The sequence below is a fragment of the Ceratosolen solmsi genome, unplaced genomic scaffold, assembly GCF_000503995.2.
Source record: "Ceratosolen solmsi marchali unplaced genomic scaffold, CerSol_1.0 scaffold14, whole genome shotgun sequence".
Classification (NCBI taxonomy): Eukaryota; Metazoa; Arthropoda; class Insecta; order Hymenoptera; family Agaonidae; genus Ceratosolen; species Ceratosolen solmsi.
The window spans coordinates 8,517,294-8,537,461 of NW_011948420.1; the positions used below are offsets into that span (position 1 = coordinate 8,517,294).

Sequence of the window (20,168 nt, forward strand, 5' to 3'; positions counted from 1 at the left end):
TAAACGGGACTAAAGGATAACCAATGGAATAACGTCTCGTGCTATGGCTCGACAAGAAAAAAAGAAGACTGACTACGTGTGAAATGTAAGCAAGTAGAATTTAGTCAGCAGGTGTTGCTTAATAGGTTATTTGAGTAATTAGAATAATTGTTAGCTTAGGCGACACTTCGTTCCTACAGCGATAATACAGTCGACTATTATTTTTTTAATAATAATACTTTAAGCTTTAGGTAATTAATGATTCACATATTAATTTGTATTATCATAATTTGAGAAAAGAAAGCCGAAAAATAATTATATGTTGTAATTAATTAATTTGTTTACCTTACAGAATGCGATATTTAAAGAGTAAAACGAAAGAAACTAACAAACAGAAAAAAGAACGCAAAAAGGAATTTCTCGAAAATAAGCAGAGAGTTTTTACAATTGTATTACCAACGGTGGCTGCAATTTTTGCTATTATTGTAGCATATGTGTATATGAAAACTCGTCCAAAAACCATAGACTACTGATCTGTCGTTTGATAAAGAAATTATTTTAGTTTGACTCAGCGACGTTAATTCATTCCGGACCAAATGAAACTCATTAAAGTTCAAAAGGTTAAATTCTGCTATATTCTCTTATTGTACAATTGTTTTTATGAAAATTTTTAGTCATAATCATAATTGTACGACGCACCATTGTCATTACATATGTGATATAGTTAATAGTTACGACTGTGTGATCATTACAATCAAAGATCAGGTGTGAAAATAAAGTTTTCTTAGTTAATTTTTTACCGATATAAATGTGATGGATAATCTGCGAGGGTCCAATGGAATGAAAATAAAATATAATTTGTGTCTGAAAGAATTTTCATAAATATTTTTCAAATCTTATGGATAAATTAATGATACTCAAGTACATATTATATTTCGTGTATTTCAATGTAGTTCTCTTAAAACATTTCATACAGAGTTCTATGCAAAGGGGAGAAAAAAAGAATATATATATATATAATTGATTTAGGAATATGCAATAGTAACAAATCATTGTAAAATGAATGTTACCGATAATATTTTTATTCGATAAATAAATTTATAAAATCAAATTGAATGATATACTTAGTTTTATAAATACTGTGGATAAAGGAAATATCTAAATATTTTTTCTAATTGTTATATAAACAGATATAAATAAATATTTAAAATATCAATCAAAGTTCAATTATTTTACTCCAGCGTTTGATATCGGATTATATCATGAAAAATAAAATACTGTATAATAAACTTCAGAATATGAAATATATTCAACAGCTCCTTCGCTCCATAATTATCTTCAATAAATAAATTAATAATAAATAATTATAATGACATTTGGTAGGATAATATAATAGTTTAACTATTTAACTAAAATTATATACATATCGATAGTTTTTTATAATTATATATTTCAAAAAAAAAAAAAATCAAATTAAGGCTTTAATTTAATATTAATTATACGCACTTTAATTAATGCTTGGAAAATACTTATTAGCTGTAATGAATACGTAGTTAAAAAGAATTTCTTGATCTTATGATTATAATAATTATTTTGTAATTTTTTTTATAATTGAATTGATTAAAAAGTAACTTTATCGTGTTTTTGTAATTAAATTATATAATTTACATTTCTATTATTCGAAATGCATTATTATTAATGAAAAAATTTTTTTATTTTATAATCATATATAGATAATCATATATTTTTTTTTTTTTTTTTAAATAACGATACATAATTGACTAAATTATTTTCGCTTAATATAAAAATTGAACATAATTATAAATATATTTAAACATTATATTGTATGATATAAAATATTAAATTGTGAATACGTCGAGTAATTTAATGAGATCCATACGAATAAAAAGAATGAATCTTTCATAATCGAATACAATTAATAATCGAAATTATGAAATTCGGATAAAACTATGGATAAAATAAAATTTAAAAAGCGATAATATTTTAGATAAAGTTTTAAAAGTCATTTATTAGCATATAAGCAATGAGCATATCAAGTAAATAATTTATCACTGTATTATTACAATTATCTGCAAGTAACGATTAATCAAAGACAATTTTAATATTTACATACGTGCTTTATGAAATAAGCCGATCGAAGCTGATATTAACAAAACTCATTTAACTACACTATGTATTCGATTATATAAATGTAAATACATAAGCAAATTAAATTGTATATTGATTAGGATATATCTTCTCTCTATTACTGACGATATCTCATTTTCTTAATAAATAAATAACAATTATAAGAATTCTTAAATATTGATAAAAAATCTAATTGGAATACAAACTTTGAAATGTTGAGCTTGAAATCAGCCAAGAGAAAAGTTTTTTGCCGTACACCGTTAAATAAATTTAGGTATATATAACGACTGCGTAATATTAAGTTTTGAGGAGTATGGAAGGGGAAATAAATGAAGTATACATTAAGTTTTAAAATTATATTTAATTCAAGGAATATACATAAATTCTATAAAAAGAATCAATTATTGTATCAAAGAAGAGATAAAGTGTTAATGTAAAAAGTAATTTTATCTAATTTATTCTATAATAACGAAGTATTAACGTAGTGTATAATAATCTGAAAAACTTATCTTAACTTAAAGTGTTCTTTGTATTTGTATGATGAAATATAAAATAACTGATTAAACTGAAAATGATAAACTTAAAAAAAAAAAAAATGCTTATAGCTGACATATTGTACTCCCATATAAAAAAAATGCTTATATAAATATATTTTCTCTATTGAATTGATTTAATCTGTTTAGTATAAGAAAGTTAAAATATATGCAATCAAATCTTATTTATTTAAATTTTTAATATTTCATTGCAATAGAACATTATGAATTATTTGCAAAGTTACGATATTTTACTAACATAATAAATATAATTTGTGTACTCTATTAACGTTTAAATGATTAACCGTCAAAAAAAAAAAAATATATATATATATATATATTGATTTTTAATAAATCTTACATATTTTTAAAGAAAAGATATAATTTACAGCGATAATTGCAACTCTCGTAAAATTTTAATGTGCACAGGCCATTAAAAATTATAAGTAGAATCGTAACATAACAATGAGCAAGAAAATTGTTTCGCAACTACCAATGCAAATATGTTTTACTTACTATAAGGAAAAAATATAAATGGGATTATTAAAATTACGAAAGTTATATCTGAATATTTACAGTAAAACGATGCAAAAAGTGCTTGGCGCTCTTTCAATGACAAATTATATAATTTCATATATCAATAGAGTTGAAAAAGTAAAATGATAAATAAGAAGCGTCTATTTAGAAGCATAAAATTCTCTTTCTTACACTTGTAATACATCCACTCCACTGAAATTTATTTCTCTTTTGTTTCTCGTGTATTTATAAATAAGATATTATAATGAAATGAAACTACGAAAACTCACGCATCAAGTGAAAATGTTTAACAGTTTTTACTTTTGATGGAGAATTAAATTTTACATATATTCATTGTTTAATATGCCATCTTTAAAAAATTTATCTTTTTATTAAACATTACTTTAATAAACTAGTTAAATTAAAAATAAAAACTAATGACGTAAATTGTTAATAACATTTGACAATCGATTGATACTCTATTGTTTGATATCCTCTATATTTATCTCATACAATTTTATTCTCTTGTAAAGCTTAAATAATTACGTTTACCATATATTTATTACATTTTTTCATATGTATATTTATTAAAATTTCATATCTATGCTTATGCACGACTTCTATTTTATTTTAAGCCTGCTTTATAAATTATACTGCTTTTAATAAAACGGCAATTTAACTAACACGAATAACATGAGAAAATTGAAAGACGAAGAGGAAAATGTTAAACAAAGAAAAATTGAGAAACTGCAATGTGATTGAGTATTTGATATTTTACTGAGATGAATGGCAGGCTTACATTTAATATAACATAAGACCTCTATAATAACATGATAACATGTAAAATTCAAAAAATTTTATAATTCTCGCACGTTCTTATAATTTATTAAAATTTCTAATTAGAGCAAAAAAAAAAAAAAAAAAAAAAAAAAAAAAAAAAAAAAAAAAGATGTTAGCTTTTCCTATCAGTTTGTTTTCTTTTTAATTTTTATGATAAAAAATTTTATGTATGTTTTATTTTTACGCATAATTTGCATTAGTCCAATAATTATTTCCAGAAAAAAAAGGAATTAACTCGAAAATGTTTGCTGTGTTTCTTTATCAATTAAAAAAATTGAAAATTTAGTTAATTATATTATATTTTTAAAAATATTCTTAAAAAAAAGTCGTATGAAATTATAAATTTTGCATACAAACTTTTTACAATACATATGTATATGCATATATATTTTCTGCTATTTTAAATTAAATTTTATTTCAAATGTACTGGCTTTCCAATTTCATAATTTAAATCGTACATAATACATTAAAGAATTTTGTTGTAGATTAGTTCTAAATTATATTGTTAAAAGAGTTTGTTTTAACTTGTCCTATAATTTAACGAACATTCTTTTACGTTAATTCAAAATATATCAGTAATCTAGAAAAGATAACGAACATAGAAAATAGCTGAATATTTTTTTTGAACATCTATGCTCTTATCGCGAGAGATATTTCAATTTTAGATTGAAAAATATCTAAAATATTATGAATAGAGTAATAATGTATTTAACCGATGTTGTACTTAGATGTAAAACTTTTCAATGTTTATGATCAAAATTAGATAACTCAATTGAATTGTTGACATTTGCTTGTAAATTATTTAAATTAAACTATCGATAGTGCTGGCTTATTATTAATATGTTAGGGAATAAGTGAAGGCTTAACCTTATATACACTATTATATAGCTTAACCTATAATTTATTATTTTAATGTATAATTATTAAATAAATATATCTATAAGTTAGTTGAAGTATTTATAGTAGGATGTCACGATTTTTTCGAATATATACAAAATTGCTCGCAAAATATCCATTGGGAATGCAAGCTCTACAAGCAGGTCAGAAAATATAATGATTATTTAAATGTGTATAATTCGTATTGTTATTTATAATTAATTTATTAATATTTTATTGTAATTTGTTGTATGTATGATAGGGGCTTTGTTAGGATTAGGTGATCAAATAGCCCAAAATTATATTGAAAAAAGATCAGCAAAAAATTTGGATTTAATTAGAACAGCCCAATTTGCTGGTATTGGCTTTTTTATAGCAGTAAGTAATAAAACTTAAATTTTAACAGTAACTTATGTATTTATTGTAATAGAACATTTTGATTTTAAAATTTAGGGCCCTGCAACCAGAACGTGGTATGGTATATTAGATAAATATTTTGGTTCAAAGGGAGTAATAGTAGTATTAAAAAAAGTTGCCTGTGATCAATTATTATTTGCCCCCGTATTCATAGCAATTCTGTTAAGTACAATTGCATTGATGCAAGGACATAATTTAAAAAGTACTAAATTAAAATTAAAAAATGAATACACGGACATTTTGATAAATAATTATAAGGTAATGTACGTCTCGTCGCAACATTATTAATATTAGTAAATATGCGTACACCAGCATCTGTATGTATATATATATATGTATATTTAATTACATTGCGTTACAGCTATGGCCCATAGTACAACTACTGAATTTTTACTTCGTTCCATTACATTACCAAGTTTTGGTAGTTCAAGCGATAGCAATATTATGGAATACTTACATCTCTTATAGAACTAACAGGGATAATTATAAAATATATTCCATAAATAGGAATTGAAAAATGAATAAATTCAACAATTACAATGTAATTATTAAAAAAGTATGTCAACACACCTATTTATTTATTTATACAATAGATGTTCTAACAGTAGTATAAGGCAGCTTTATACGCCAATTTCATTACTGCATTTCTAACTTTTTGAAGCACATAGTGCATTTCATTAAAAATTATAGTACAATATTGTTGTATATTACAAGTATAGGATGTATAATGTATACAATAAAATTATTTAAAAATATAATAATACATTTTTCGGTTTGATGATTAATCATTATACTATTTAATGTGGAATAGAACAATTTTCAGCCTTAGTCATTGCTACTGGAACTGTTTCTGAAGTTTTGGAAATTGTACACGGTCCAAGTAATTCGGGGCATGATACTTTATTTGTTTCGATATCATGGATTTTTTTAAGTAAATCATAATTAATTTTTTGTGATATTATTGAATCTCTCCTAAAAAATTAAAATGGAACTTTGAATTTAAACTTATACATCTTGTGCTTATAACATTATTTTGAATACGGCGAGTCCAACCTGTATTCAGGATGTTTCGTTACTTCCTGTCTCAACCAACTCGCAGTTGTCAAAAGTTCACCGGATGCTCGTCTTTGAATGAGTTTAATATATCTTTGTATAGTACAATGAGTATCAGCATCTGCATCCATACTCGAAAGATAAGAGTTAACCAATGGAATTAATCCAGGAAATGTGCCTTCCTATCACATAAATAGTATTTAATGAGCGAAGGGAGATCATTCTTAAATGAATGCGAATTGAAAATAAGAAAACACACCTTTCCATTCACAATTTCATCTATAGAATATTCTGTAAATTCATCTTTAATATCTCCTTGCTGCGTATTACACGTAATATCTCGCTTAAACCAAAACTTTTCCAATTTAACAGCATCCTTTTTTTGTGCTCTTGCCATGTTTTCATCTACTTTGCTGATGGGTATTAAAAGATTTAATTTATAGCTCAAAATTACCCGTGTTAATAGTACTACAAAACAAACAATAGCTGCATTTTCAAAATCAGTAATTTGTACTTCACAAGGTCGAAATTCAACTCTCCAACCAATTGAAGAGTTTGATGGTGGTGGTTTAAATCGCATTGTTTGCCAGTTCGTCGATTGAATATTCTAAAAAAGTAATATTCATAATTAATTAAAAAATGTATATTTTCACATGATTTATCATTTAATCAAATTTTTAAATCGAATGAATTACAAATTGTGTGATATATACAATTTGCAGCATTAAAGAATTATTTAGTTCTTAAAATAAAAAGATATATTCATATAATGTTCATGTTACGTATATATAGTTTATTCTGTAGACAGTAAGAGCAATATGTTAAATGTAAATATATATATTCTGTAAAACCTGCACAAGAGACATGTTAATTTCTAAATATTTGTAATTATATAAAGATACTATTGTATTATAAGATTAATAATATAAAAAATAAAAACAAAATACTTCTATATAATTTTCTTTTTAATCAGAATACTACCATTAATTTCTTAAAAATATGAAGTTAATTTACCAGTGCGCATACATAAAGTGTATAGTTAAAAAAGATAATAAATCTGATCTAAGAATTTAAATTTGTGCTTGAACATTTTGAAACATTTTTATTGTCTATCAAAATATTAACAAGATCAATCTGCTTAAATCATTCTCGCGACATTCGTTTCGAAAGATTAAGAAATTATTAAGGGAAATATAAAGAAACTAATAGTATCATTATCCTGAAGTAAATAAAATTTATCTATATATTATAAAATAACAATAAATAAATTACCTCAAAATGATCTGTATCTTCAAGATCATTTTGTTGAACTTTCTCTGAAAATAGCGATACGGTATCTCTAATAAATAGATGAGCGATATGTTGTGAAAGTAATCTATCGATTCCATTATCCAATAGTTGTTTAAAAATATTTTCATCATAGATTAGTGGTACATCGTTGTATCTATCCCCTTGTTCGCTAAGATAGGAATCGATAGAATCATATCTGGATTTGTTAATATGAAATTTGTTTTCTTTAAGCGGTTCCAGTCCACGTTCTTCTGCAGTTCTGCAGTCAACGGAGCAAGAAATAACATTCCATCGGCAATCGACATCGGTTATGTAGCCTCTATAAAATGGACTGGCAGCAGTAAGAGCCAGCTGTCGAACGTGAAATAAATATTTTCTGTAAGGCATGCACGAGAGACATGCCAATTTAACATTTTCAATTATATTAAAAAAAAAAAAAAAAAAAAAAAAAAAAAAAAAAAAAAAAAAAAAAAAAACAGCAATAGTAACAATAATAATATTCTTTGACACATATTTACCATTATAGGACAGAGAGGTGTAAGTTGATCGTATAAAGTTCTCGCTTCTTCGATATTACAAGCTTGAAATGTAAGTTGTAAGCAACAGCAACCCATTCCGAATCCCATTGCATCCATGTAAACATGATTTTCTTTGGCTGCTTTTTCACTCGTTCCATCGTCTCCCAATGTAGCTAAATCTTCTTTAAAGGGCAATTTAATATTTTTATCCTTGTAAACTGAAAACATTATAATTCATTAAGATGTTTTACATTTTATTATTTTAAAAAAAAAAAAAAAAAAAAAAAAAAAAAAAAAAAAAAAAAAAAAAATGTCACATTGAGTATAGCATTATTTGACTTGAAAATGTAAAAGTTTATAAGCTTCTATTTACAATATTAATTGATTATAAATAATATTTTTGTTATCAATTACATTTTTTACCGAGTATCGCTCGCTCATAAAATAGAAATTCTCATTCTAATATTAATTATTTAATGTCTCTACGTTTAGAATTCAACATGAAACAGATTAGCATTGAAATAAATTTCATCGAAAATTTATTTAAGTAAATAATAAAATTTGTACTTGGTAAGTTGATGGCAACTTTTTCCCCTCTACGGCTTCTAATATTTCTAGTTAATGTTTTAAATCGCGGATGACCCGAAAAAATAGCTTCATTAGGAAAAAATAAACTCCTAGATGGTCCGAAATATGGAGCAGGGAAAGCAGGAGGATCCGTGAAATCATCAGCTCCTAATCTGTACAAGTTTCTATATTATAATAACTAGCTGAATAAAAATTTATTCAGGATAAAATCCTTCTTTCTTACGTGACTAACCTTGGAAAATTGGTTAATGACATGAGAACCTCCCCGGGCTCTAATAATTTCGTGGCTTCTTGTCTTCTATATTGCATATTTGCTTCAACCACGTTAAAATGTGCCAGCAGGCCACCATAAGGTTTTCCTGGTGTTCCTTCGATCATGTAAGCTCCGTATTCTGGACGCCAAAGAGACTTGACATTGCTTTAACAAAATTTTATTTAACATTAATAACATTTTACTAATCGTATTAAGAGACACATGCGTACGTATCAGTTTCTTTAAAAAAATTATAACTTGCAATATTAATGCAAACATAGTAATATTTTTATGGTAATAATATTAATAATTCTCTTTAGGATTATAAAAATTTAAGTATAATTAACATTTTTCTATAAATTTCTATTTCAATCAATCAATACTTATATATACCGACTATTATAACGTAATGATAATTTCTTGTTAAACTTGCCTTGGATCATTGTGTTCCTTTTCTTGCAATTGTGACAAATATTTTTCAGCTCTCAATGATACTTTTGCAGTTTTTTCGGAATCGTTAAACTTCACCAATATATATTCCACCTAAGATCAAAATTGTAAAATACATACAATTCACTCGTGTAGAACGATAATAATTTTTCCTTACAATCTCTAATTTATGCGACAGCGTAAGTAGTATTTAAAACAAACAAATAAAAACAACAACAACAACAACAACAACAACAAAAAATGAAATCGAATACATTAATTCTACAAAAATGAATGAAAATAGTAATACTTAATCACGAAATTTTACCTTACCATCTATGAAATAATATTAGAAGAAAAAAAATCAACCTTTAATATAGTGAACATAAATCTATATTTTTTATTTCAATTACATACGTTTAATATATGTCCTTATTAGCTTGCAACGCTACTTCGCATTAACGTGAAAAATGCATTATTCATCCTTATTTTAAAATATTAAAAATACTGCTATATAAATGAATGAAGATTATGAATAATATTGTATTTATAAATTATATTTAAATAAGCAATGAAGCACATAATTTTTCACCCTTGGATCATAAAAAATGTCTTAATTATTTATTTCGAATTGGTATGTAGTTTTTTTTTTCTTCAAAAATAATATTAACATAAATTGCATATATACTTAAATGAAATTTATATGTGCATTCGATTGGTTAGTAAGTAATCTTTTGAAATAAAAATTTTAATTTCGATACGATATACTGAATTTTTATTCTTGTTGAGATTTGATACAAAAAATTTACTGATATTCTATTGGTGGGAAAATTTTGCTCGACTCGTAGGACCAGTTTTTATTAAATTTTTTTTTTTTTTTTTTTTTTTTTTTTTTTTGTGGTGCGTCGGATAAAATTTTTATCGGATTTTGGCATAATTGATTCATCATAAAGCATTTCTCACTTATACTTTTCTCGTTACTTTTATCGAAATAAATTTATGATTTTTATAATTATCTTTTAGGATAAAAGATTTTTACATATACGAGCTAATCTGCATTAAAATATAAAATTATAATTTTATACGTTTTTTTTTTTTTGTTTTTTTTTGTTTTATTTATTATTTGTATTTTTAACTATATTTTTCACAAAAGTTTAGAATTAAATTAAATGTTAAAGTTATTGAAAAAGAAGTTAAATTTGCTCATAAATAGAGGCGGAAAAAAAGATTGAACAATTATATAAATTATTGATCAATTTACAGAATTAATGAGAGAATAAATAAAGTTTCTGTTAAATGGAACCAGATAATAATGATGAACAAAATTAAATTTATTCACGAAATATCGTCATTTCTGTGAATAGTAATTACTAAAATACATCGAAATAGAGTGAATGGACAGGTACACATCAATATCGACGTCCATGATAAATGAGTATTAGAACGAAAAAAAAAAAGCCGTTGAAATATTATAGGCATACGTATTTAATTGTAATAAATAATACCATTTAAATGTTTTTTTTTTTTTTTTTACAAATATTTGGCATCTATTAATTTTTTTAAGGTCAATTGTATGCAGTGATTTATTTGACATGAATTACCTCTACGACTAAAAGTATTCGAATAAATATTAAGTAGTGACAATTATTTTGTGTAATATATAATTGACTAATTAATTGTATGCTTATTATTGCAAAACACATTTGGTTGGTTAATATTTTGTTTGCAGTGTAATTTTCAATTTTATATATTTTTCTTTTTTCGTTTTAAGGAGACCAATCCGAGCGCTTTCTTAACTGTATACGAATCATATATTACCATAGCTCGTCGCCATTTTCGGGCTAAACTCTTTTAACTTTTAATAAATTATTCTGACTTAATAAAAAAAAAAAAAAAAAAAAAAAAAAAAAAAAAAAAAAAAAAAAAAAAATATATAATATATAGAAATCGTAAAACAAGGCAGATGAATATAAAAGTGTCTGGGCATTAAAAATGAATGTTCGCTGTATAATTACTTTCCTTGGGAAAAGTATCTTTATAACTAATTACTGACATTCACGTCCTATACAGAATTGATTATTTAAAAATCAAATACTGTTCCACTGTAAATGGCAAATGATGAATGCAATGGTTCACGAAAGGCATTTAATTTTAATTGACATTAAGCTACGTGAAATCATATAAACAAATTCATTGCATTTTTTTTTCACCAATACTCAATGACTTACCGAGCCCACTTACACTTCAATTACAACAAAAACAACCACAACGTCGATTTCATGAAAATAGCTCGGCTGAGCTTAGAACGACGAAATCATCGGCCACCTTACCACATGAATTGCAAAAGGCATACAATAATTAATTATTCATAATAATAATAATAACAACAACAACAACAACAACAACAACAACAACAACAATGAAATTGAAAAAAATAAATAAAAAACACTAGCAAAAATCTAACCTATTCGCGATAAAACAACGGGTCAACAAAATTAAAGAGAAACCACGAACCGCGCAATGTACCACACATATGCACACACTTAGTCATGCTCGCGATTCGTCGTCGTGTATGCTTTTATGTAAAACTACTTTGATAAGTGAGAGAAACAACGGCATGGTCAAAGTATAGTACGAGAAGAAAAATGAAGCTTGTTGTGTTGTTACGAACCTCGTCTCCCCATTTAAGTACATCGCCCTCTCTGTCTCTGAGCCTTTTGTACAGGTTAATAAATTGTATGATCCCGTGCTTTCTCACATGGTCGGAGAGTTTTTTCGTCTCCTCCCAATTAAGCGGACTTCCCTCCGACAATAAACCCATTGCGTTTATCCGTTAACTTCCAGAATGTCGTAACGCTCGTTTTCTTGATCAAGATCTCTGTGTGTGTGTGTGTACGGCTTGTGTACACACTGAACAAAGCGGCGGCAACGACAACAGCAACGGCAACAACGACGGCTACGGCGATACTGCCTGATGTTTACGAAAGCAAAAGTCTAATTAATTGAGCACTCAACGACTCGAATTTGCCGCCGTCCGAGAATCACACTAATCGAGTGTCCAACTCCGCGTTATGTCCGAGGAGTTAGTAAGGCACGTTTTTTTATATATGAGAGATAGTATACAGGTTGTGCGCGCAATCAGCCTGACAACGACCGACGACGACGATGACGACGACGACGACGACGACGACGACGACGACGACGTGTGACGATGACTAACGACGACGACGACGTGTGACGACGACTAACGACGACGAGGACGTGTGACGACGACTAACGACGAAGGCAACGACCTGGACAACTGGTGCGGCGATTGTTACTGACACAAGTACAACGTATGCGCAACTTATCTAGCAGCAAGTTACTACTGCCACTACGTAAACAGACTCGAGGCGCCAACGCCTATTCCCATTGCTCTTTGCTCATCGGCCTACCCTCCCCTTCTGCCAAGTTGTTTTTTCTTTAGTTTTTTTATTTACTGTTTCAATATCAACTTCCAAGAAAATTACATTTTCCGTTTACGTAATTGATTTATATATATATATATATATATATATATATATACATATTTTATATATATCCTTTCACTTTACGTATTCGCATATTCAGCCAACCATTTTATTACCACTATTAATATAATAATACATCGGGTAATCTTATCACTACATAATGGTAATTGGAACACCCATTTGTTTTCCGTTAAAATAATTATTACGAAATCACCGACTGCTTTAAAATTTGTGTTTGAAGCATGTTACAAGCGGGCTTGGTAATTCTGCCGTTAACGTATGAAAGATTATTTCTAGTGCACGACTTTTCTCTCCATATTTCCAATTACTTTAAATAGATTCGCATGAATGTTAATTAACCGAATCGGCATTTTAAATGGTTGGAATTTTGAGACTCGATTATTTGATGAGGGGGAGGCCCATGTACAATTCGACTTCTCACGTGCGAGATTCGTCAAGTTTTTCTTACTTATTGTACAAATCCATTTATATTACATCATACCGATCGACCATTATATATGAATGTAAAAAATTATCTTCATTCGAACAAGTGTCTTCGAATAATATGTAAAAGAATATCATCGCAACGATCAAATGTTTACTCAATATTGTATAAGCTTTTTAATCGTGTTCGTTCATTTTTATTTGAAGAATAAAGACCGTTACGATTACGTACTTGCGATATAAATTTAACTCAATTACACTTTTATTATCATTTCGAAATGCTAGTTTTTCTTTTTATTCTTATCACTATAAACATACTGCTTGATTGTTCTTATATTCCATAATGTTTCTAACGATACAAATCTATCTAGGTTAACTTTTAAATTATATTTTGTAATTTTGAAATCATATATTGTTCATCCAAATCAAAATATAGATTACTTTAATAAAAGCTTTCGATTAATCTCACGATTTCAAGTGGTAAACGTATAAAAGGTAAATAAAAAATTTTTAATTTTGTCATTCTAATTGCAATACATTTTACGTTTGCTAGTTGATAATTTTCATTAATTTCATATAATTGTTGCCATGAAATATTAAATTAGTATTGAGAAAAAGGGAGATTTGGAAGAAAGTGTTTTATATTTTATTAATTCTGATACTTTGTTTATTAGTCAGTGAAAGTATCAGTAACAAATTGTGTATATTTGTAATTGAAAAATATCACTGATACAAAACTTAGTCGAAGAGAGCAAAGCCCATGTCTTCATCCTCGGATTCAGATTCTTCCTTTTTCTTTTCTTCTTTCTTTTCGGCGGCCGGAGCAGCAGCAGCGGCTGCCGCTGGAGCAGCACTGGTAGCAGCAGCAGCAAATTTGCTGGGATCCTACAATGAAATTTATCATTTGAGAACAATCGTCATTTAAACATATTTTAAAATATATTCTTTTATCGTAATATCAGACAGCATAGTATGCTTTTTCAGCTTTAAGTTGGTAACCAGATGGGTCCCGCTATTTCTAGCTTCTGATTACTGATTCAACTTCTAAGGCGTGAAAACTTTTCATCATTCAGAAACTAATAAAGGTCACGTTAAAATATACAAAGTAAAGTATAAAAGAAGTAAAATTGTTGCGTATGACTTATAAATTGAATTTGCAAAACAATTAATAATCAAATTACTTCAATTATACTAAAATAATTTTTACACAACAATTTTCTTTCAACTTTCACGTACTTTAATAAATTCCTTTATAGTAGTTGCTTCTTTAAATTCGACATCCGTGGCTGCTGCGACAGCTAATAAGTTCTTGAATCCATTGGCGATGCTGTGTGGAATACTGGCGATAGTAGGATAACCAATTGATAAACAGACAGATGCTAAATTAGCAACGCCAGCCAAAAATTTCTCTCGAAGATCTTCTGGCTTGATATCCAAAATTTCAGGAGCAAAAATTGTTCCAGAATCATAGACTTGTTCGACGATCAGACCGTATGAAAATGGCGAGATGTTCAACATATTCAGAAGCGTAGCTTCCGAAGCTCCAACTTTATCACCCGGTTTCAAAATATGCACATCGTTCTGAAATATAAAATTTTTTTTTTTTTTTTTTTTTTTTTTTTTTTTTTTACAAATCCTTGTCATAAATAACAAATGCAAAATTTAAAAATATATATATTTACAATCCTTTGTTTAAATTGAAGTTTTTACTGGGACTTACAATGATTTCGATAGTTCCTTTAGAAATCTTGGTTGGAATACTCAAAGCTTGGAAGAAAGAAGTTTTTTCAGGACCTAAACCGGTATTCTGCGCAGGAATTACAACACTCAATGGAGCAATAGCTCCTGCTCTAGCTGGAGCACGGACTTTGTTCTCCAAAAGCTTATCTCTGACTTCAACGAGATCTCCCCGTGTAAAGACAAAGCCGACATTACCACGGATATGTGGTAATAACTTTTCCAAAGCTGCATTGCGCTCAATATGACCACGTATAGCTTTTCTCATCATGGTGTTCTTACCCATTAAAACGACTGCGGTACCCCGCAGTGACATACGTATTTGCTGCATCTGTTTCGATCCAACATTGTCTGCGCCCACGATAAAACATTTTGGATAATCATCCAAAAGTTGCTATACAGTATAAAAAAATTAATTAATTTAATTATCGTATAGGCAAATAATTACAATTACTCATATTTCATCGTACTCACAATAAGTTTATTAAAATAACCTGCTTTCCAGGTTGCCTTGTCCTCCCTACCCATCGTGAAGTGTGTAGGGATACCGTACGGAAATTTAAGGACTGTAATTAATAATTGACAAGTAAATTCTTTTGCATGTATATTAAATTCTTAAAACTTTCTAGTAAAAAAGAAAAAAAAATTCAGACTACATTGAATGCGTTTTTCAACATTGAATCCGGCGCCCAAATGGGTTCAGCTATTTCTAGCTTTTGAACGCTGATCGGACCTTTAGACGCAATAGTTTTTCATCAATTTAATTTAAATACATTATATTAATATTCTACCGTATTAACTACTCTTTAATGAAAGCTTTAGAGCACGCCACGTGGATTCATAACCTCAATGTACATATTAATCGAAATTATATGAAATTCACCGTTTCGATATACTAAAATCGTATTCTCAATGTTAATAATTTAATTATAGACTTATATTTTTGTAAATAATTTGCATTACAATACAGAATATTTGATTAAATTTAAGATATCATTTTGAGCAACCACAAGTTATACATACCTCGGCAAAAAAATTGGGCGTAATGGCCGAAATTGGAACCAGGAAACTCAATTATCTAGTTTCGAAAAACCGGAAGATCAAATAAACTGTCGACGATCTACATTATCGACAGTAATCATGGTGACTCCTTTGAAGTAAAATATAATTATGGATTTGAATTCTAAAAATACAATTTCAATAATGTCTCGATATAAAATTATCATTATTGAATTCATAATTTTATGAGTTAATTATAGAAAGTGTAAAGCAAATCAAATTTAATATCTGTATAATAAAATGAAAACTATAAACAGGAAGCCAATGGCTAGTGGAATTTTCGAATATTCGGTTAAACTTTCCAGTAAATTCTAGTATTTCTTTACTTTATTTCATTTGAAGCTTAACGTAATCTTGCCTCGATATTTTGTTTATTTCCATTAACCAGAACTCAGTTCGACTTATTTGTTATTTGTTGAAAACTTTAAAGTGAATTTACATTAAAAATATTTTTGCTGTATCTGAAAGATTACAGTGATCATATTTTAATTTAGAGAGAAAATTTTTTTTTTTTTAATAAAATACATATAAAAATAAATAAACTTTATTAACAGTTTACAATTATTTTAGGTGATTTGAACATATAAGCAACTTATGCATATTATAATGTAATGTGTGTTTGCGTGCGTATGTGCATGTGTACCCTATTGTATGCATTTATAAACCTTCAATTGATGATTTTAAATTACAATAATTATATTCATAAAACTTCATTAGCACATTTATTTAATATATTTAAGGCGAAATTTATATCATTTTGATTCAAGCTAGAAGAAATGCATATTCTTATACTAAATCGAGGTTGTTCTCTCTCAACATTTAGATATACTGGGACTATAACTGCCAAATTATTTTCAATACATTTATCAGATATTGCTTCTAGTAATTCCTTCTCTTTCTCATTATCAAGTTGTTTTTTCAAGTATAAATGTTGCACAGGTGATTCTGCAAAACTTGGACATTCAAAAATATCCATTTCTTTAATACCTCTGTGAAATTTATGACAATTTTCTTTCAGTATCTGAAAAATTTGTGGTTTATTATCCATAATTTCTAACGAAATGATGGCTGCAGTAGCTAAAAGAGGTGGTAAGGATGCAGAAAAACAATAGCCTAGCCCTGATAATCTTTGATGTTCAACAATAAATGAAGAACCTACGCAAAATCCACCCACTGAACCAATTGCATGCTCTAATGAACCTGAAACATATTTGGCATTTAAGTTATTTATAAGATCTGAAATCAATTTTAAAATAATATAGCAAAAGTTAATTTGAACGAACCCATTATCATGTCGATTTCATGTCTTGGAACATTGAAATGCTCTGTAATTCCTCGTCCAGTAGCTCCTAGAGTACCAAACGAAATAGATTCATCCACAAAAATTCGTAATTTGTATTTTCTACATAAGATTACTAATTCGGGTAAAGGACATATAGTTCCTGTATTCATATAAATACCCTCAACGATTAAAAACTTTCTAGTTGTCTCTACACCTTGTGAATTTGTTTTATGTAGGCCACTTTGGGCTTTTAATAATTGTTCGAGATGATCTATGTCATTGTGCTTAAAAAATTTAATATTTGATCTTGATGCGTCGAGTCCTTTTTGTATAGCAAAATTAACCTTTTCATCTACAAATACTAAATCTTTACGCTTACAATACGCCGCAATTGCTGATGCGATTGTAGTGAAACCGTAAGAATAAACGACCGCTTCTTCCATTTTCATAAATTGTGCCAAACGTTCTTCCAAGCGCAAATGTACATCTACTGTTCCATAAAATCCTCGTGGTCCGCAAGATCCAACACCATATTTCTGTATACTTCTAATAGCTTCTTGTTCTATCTCGGCACTTTCGGTTAAATTCAAATAATTATGTGTTCCAAGGTTTAAACAATCATATTCATTGACAATTATTCTTTTACCGACTCTGGATGTTATTGTTTTGGGAGTCAACGAAGGATGATCTTTCTTAATCTCCGATATTAATGGCTCTGGTCTCCATTCTTCTAATTTACGATCGCATTCATCAGTAGTAGCCTGATTATTTACAGACTGACTTTGTTTTTTAATGAAAAACCAAATTAAACTAGCAATACTAAATACAAACAAAAGTGTATGATAATTTGGTATTGTGCCCAGTATGTCTATAGATTCTAAGAATATTAATTTTGTAGTCATTTTAAATGCTTTATACAAAATAGTTCACAATCTTTGTATTTGATAAATTAACATCAAGTAGTGTTTAACCTTATATTCAATTCTGAAACAAAAAAATTTTTAATCAATCACTGATATAATTATTTACACGAAAAGTTCAATTTAAAAAGATTTCTATATACCTCAGTACTTAATATCTGTCATTAATTTTATTAATGTGTGCGCGCATGTGCTTATATATATGCCTATATATATATATATATATATACACACATGTAGGCATATAAATGTATACGCACATTTGCATATACGAATGGTCATATATAACGAAAAACGTGAATTGCTAAATGCAAAACCGTAGTATATACAATTTGGAAATAAAGATAGGATAGGCGTTACATGTTAAAAAATTCACATTTTTTCAAAATTCTGTATTATCGATCAAGTTTTAGCTGCCGTAAAATGTGTACCAAATACAAATTAACAAATAGGCAATAAGTTCTTAAAAAAAAAAAAAAAAACAATCATTATGTATAGTTAATGATTTTATAAACTGCATTATTTTTCATAGCGCTTGTCTGCAACAAATTAAGATCTTTTAAAAATTAAAAGTTTACTACTTATATTGATAAAATTTTTTTTTGCTCGAGAATGCACGGACGCGGTCATTTTTGTTCGCAATATTATTCAAGAAACACGTGTAATATGATGAGAATCGAACATAATTATAGAATTTTTCCTATACAAGCAACTTTTATTAACTGCTTATTAGAAAATATATTATTATAAAGCATGTAATGTGTGTTAAGTGTGTTAGCAAATTCTAATGCTGAAATTATATTTGCGTAAGAGTTTTTTAGGCCCGGTTGAGCCAAATGCCAATATAAATATTTTCGTCCAATAACCAATATCCAAAGATCGTGCTTAGACTCTTGTAAAATTTTATTTATCACAAACACTAATAGTTAAAAATGAAAATCCTATATAAAAATTTCAAAATTATTGATTGTCAATAAACATTCCCAAGAACGACCAGTATAAAATCTCAATCTAAATGCGCACGTAATACCAATACTATGAAATTAATACGAGATTTGAAAGTCTTCGACAATGATAACATTGGCACGTCTAATGTCATTAACTCCTTCGCTGTCCTTAAAAAAATATTACGTACGTAATATATAAATTTTTCATATTCGAACGAACTCCGCGACAATGATAATACGAGGGTTATTGTGCGCAAGTTAAAACAAAGCAACAACCTCGCCAATAATCAAACATTACCGAGCGATAATAAATGTGAAAATATCAGGTACAAAGGACAATAAAGAGAGCCTGGGAGTAGCAGAATAAGGATGGCAAGGGCGCGCTGACTAAACCTAGCGCTCGGTACCACGCATGCGCGCTCGTCTATCTAAGGATGATGACTCGCGTTTACGCGTTTTTCTCTGTGATCTTGCCGCCGCCGCCACCGCCGCCGTCGACGCCGTCGTCGTCGATTCGCGTATCCGGCAGACGCCCCGGCCACCACACAATACATTCGTACGGCAATACGTTTATGTGGACTGCGCGTCTCGTACTGTCCGCTGTGGTCGGCTATGTGTACACTGCGCTCGTAAGTGTGTGTGTTTCTGGGGAACGGCGCATGTCTGTAGTGTCGGTAGCGTAGCTCGAGCAGAGGGAGATTAGCGAATGCCGCGTTGCCGAGGTGCTGTCGAACCGCTGACATAACCGAAACTTTGTGCGTCAACGACGACGAGGACGACGACGACGACGACGACAACGACAACGACAACGACAACGACAACGACAACGA

The 20,168-nt window shown here is 28.4% G+C and overlaps 4 protein-coding genes across 4 annotated transcripts; 1 reads left to right on the forward strand and 3 right to left on the reverse strand.

The window, feature by feature from the left end:
• Nucleotides 1-4,722: 4,722 nt before the first annotated feature.
• On the forward strand, nt 4,723-5,836 carry Mpv17 (Mitochondrial inner membrane protein MPV17). Its single transcript, XM_011498132.1, has 4 exons — nt 4,723-5,056; nt 5,155-5,270; nt 5,346-5,567; nt 5,671-5,836. The coding sequence occupies exons 1-4, from the start codon at nt 4,984-4,986 to the stop codon at nt 5,821-5,823; spliced, it is 564 nt and encodes a 187-aa protein (XP_011496434.1). The 5' UTR covers nt 4,723-4,983; the 3' UTR covers nt 5,824-5,836.
• A 208-nt stretch (nt 5,837-6,044) lies between these two features.
• Gclc (glutamate--cysteine ligase) lies at nt 6,045-12,324 on the reverse strand. Its single transcript, XM_011498133.1, has 9 exons — nt 12,112-12,324; nt 9,445-9,554; nt 8,991-9,176; nt 8,738-8,910; nt 8,171-8,388; nt 7,635-8,003; nt 6,622-6,969; nt 6,363-6,544; nt 6,045-6,281 (listed from the first exon to the last, which is right to left on the reverse strand). Exons 1-9 carry the CDS (start codon nt 12,259-12,261, stop codon nt 6,107-6,109), a joined length of 1,911 nt encoding a protein of 636 aa, XP_011496435.1. The 5' UTR covers nt 12,262-12,324; the 3' UTR covers nt 6,045-6,106.
• Nucleotides 12,325-14,077: 1,753 nt separating this feature from the next.
• On the reverse strand, nt 14,078-16,234 carry RpLP0 (ribosomal protein LP0). The gene is made up of 5 exons (XM_011498134.1): nt 16,154-16,234; nt 15,605-15,696; nt 15,114-15,524; nt 14,630-14,974; nt 14,078-14,278 (listed from the first exon to the last, which is right to left on the reverse strand). The coding sequence occupies exons 2-5, from the start codon at nt 15,656-15,658 to the stop codon at nt 14,132-14,134; spliced, it is 957 nt and encodes a 318-aa protein (XP_011496436.1). The 5' UTR covers nt 15,659-15,696; nt 16,154-16,234; the 3' UTR covers nt 14,078-14,131.
• Nucleotides 16,235-16,820: 586 nt separating this feature from the next.
• On the reverse strand, nt 16,821-18,414 carry Spt-I (serine palmitoyltransferase subunit I). Its single transcript, XM_011498135.1, has 2 exons — nt 17,473-18,414; nt 16,821-17,389 (listed from the first exon to the last, which is right to left on the reverse strand). Exons 1-2 carry the CDS (start codon nt 18,371-18,373, stop codon nt 16,890-16,892), a joined length of 1,401 nt encoding a protein of 466 aa, XP_011496437.1. The 5' UTR covers nt 18,374-18,414; the 3' UTR covers nt 16,821-16,889.
• Between the last annotated feature and the right edge of the window lie 1,754 nt (nt 18,415-20,168).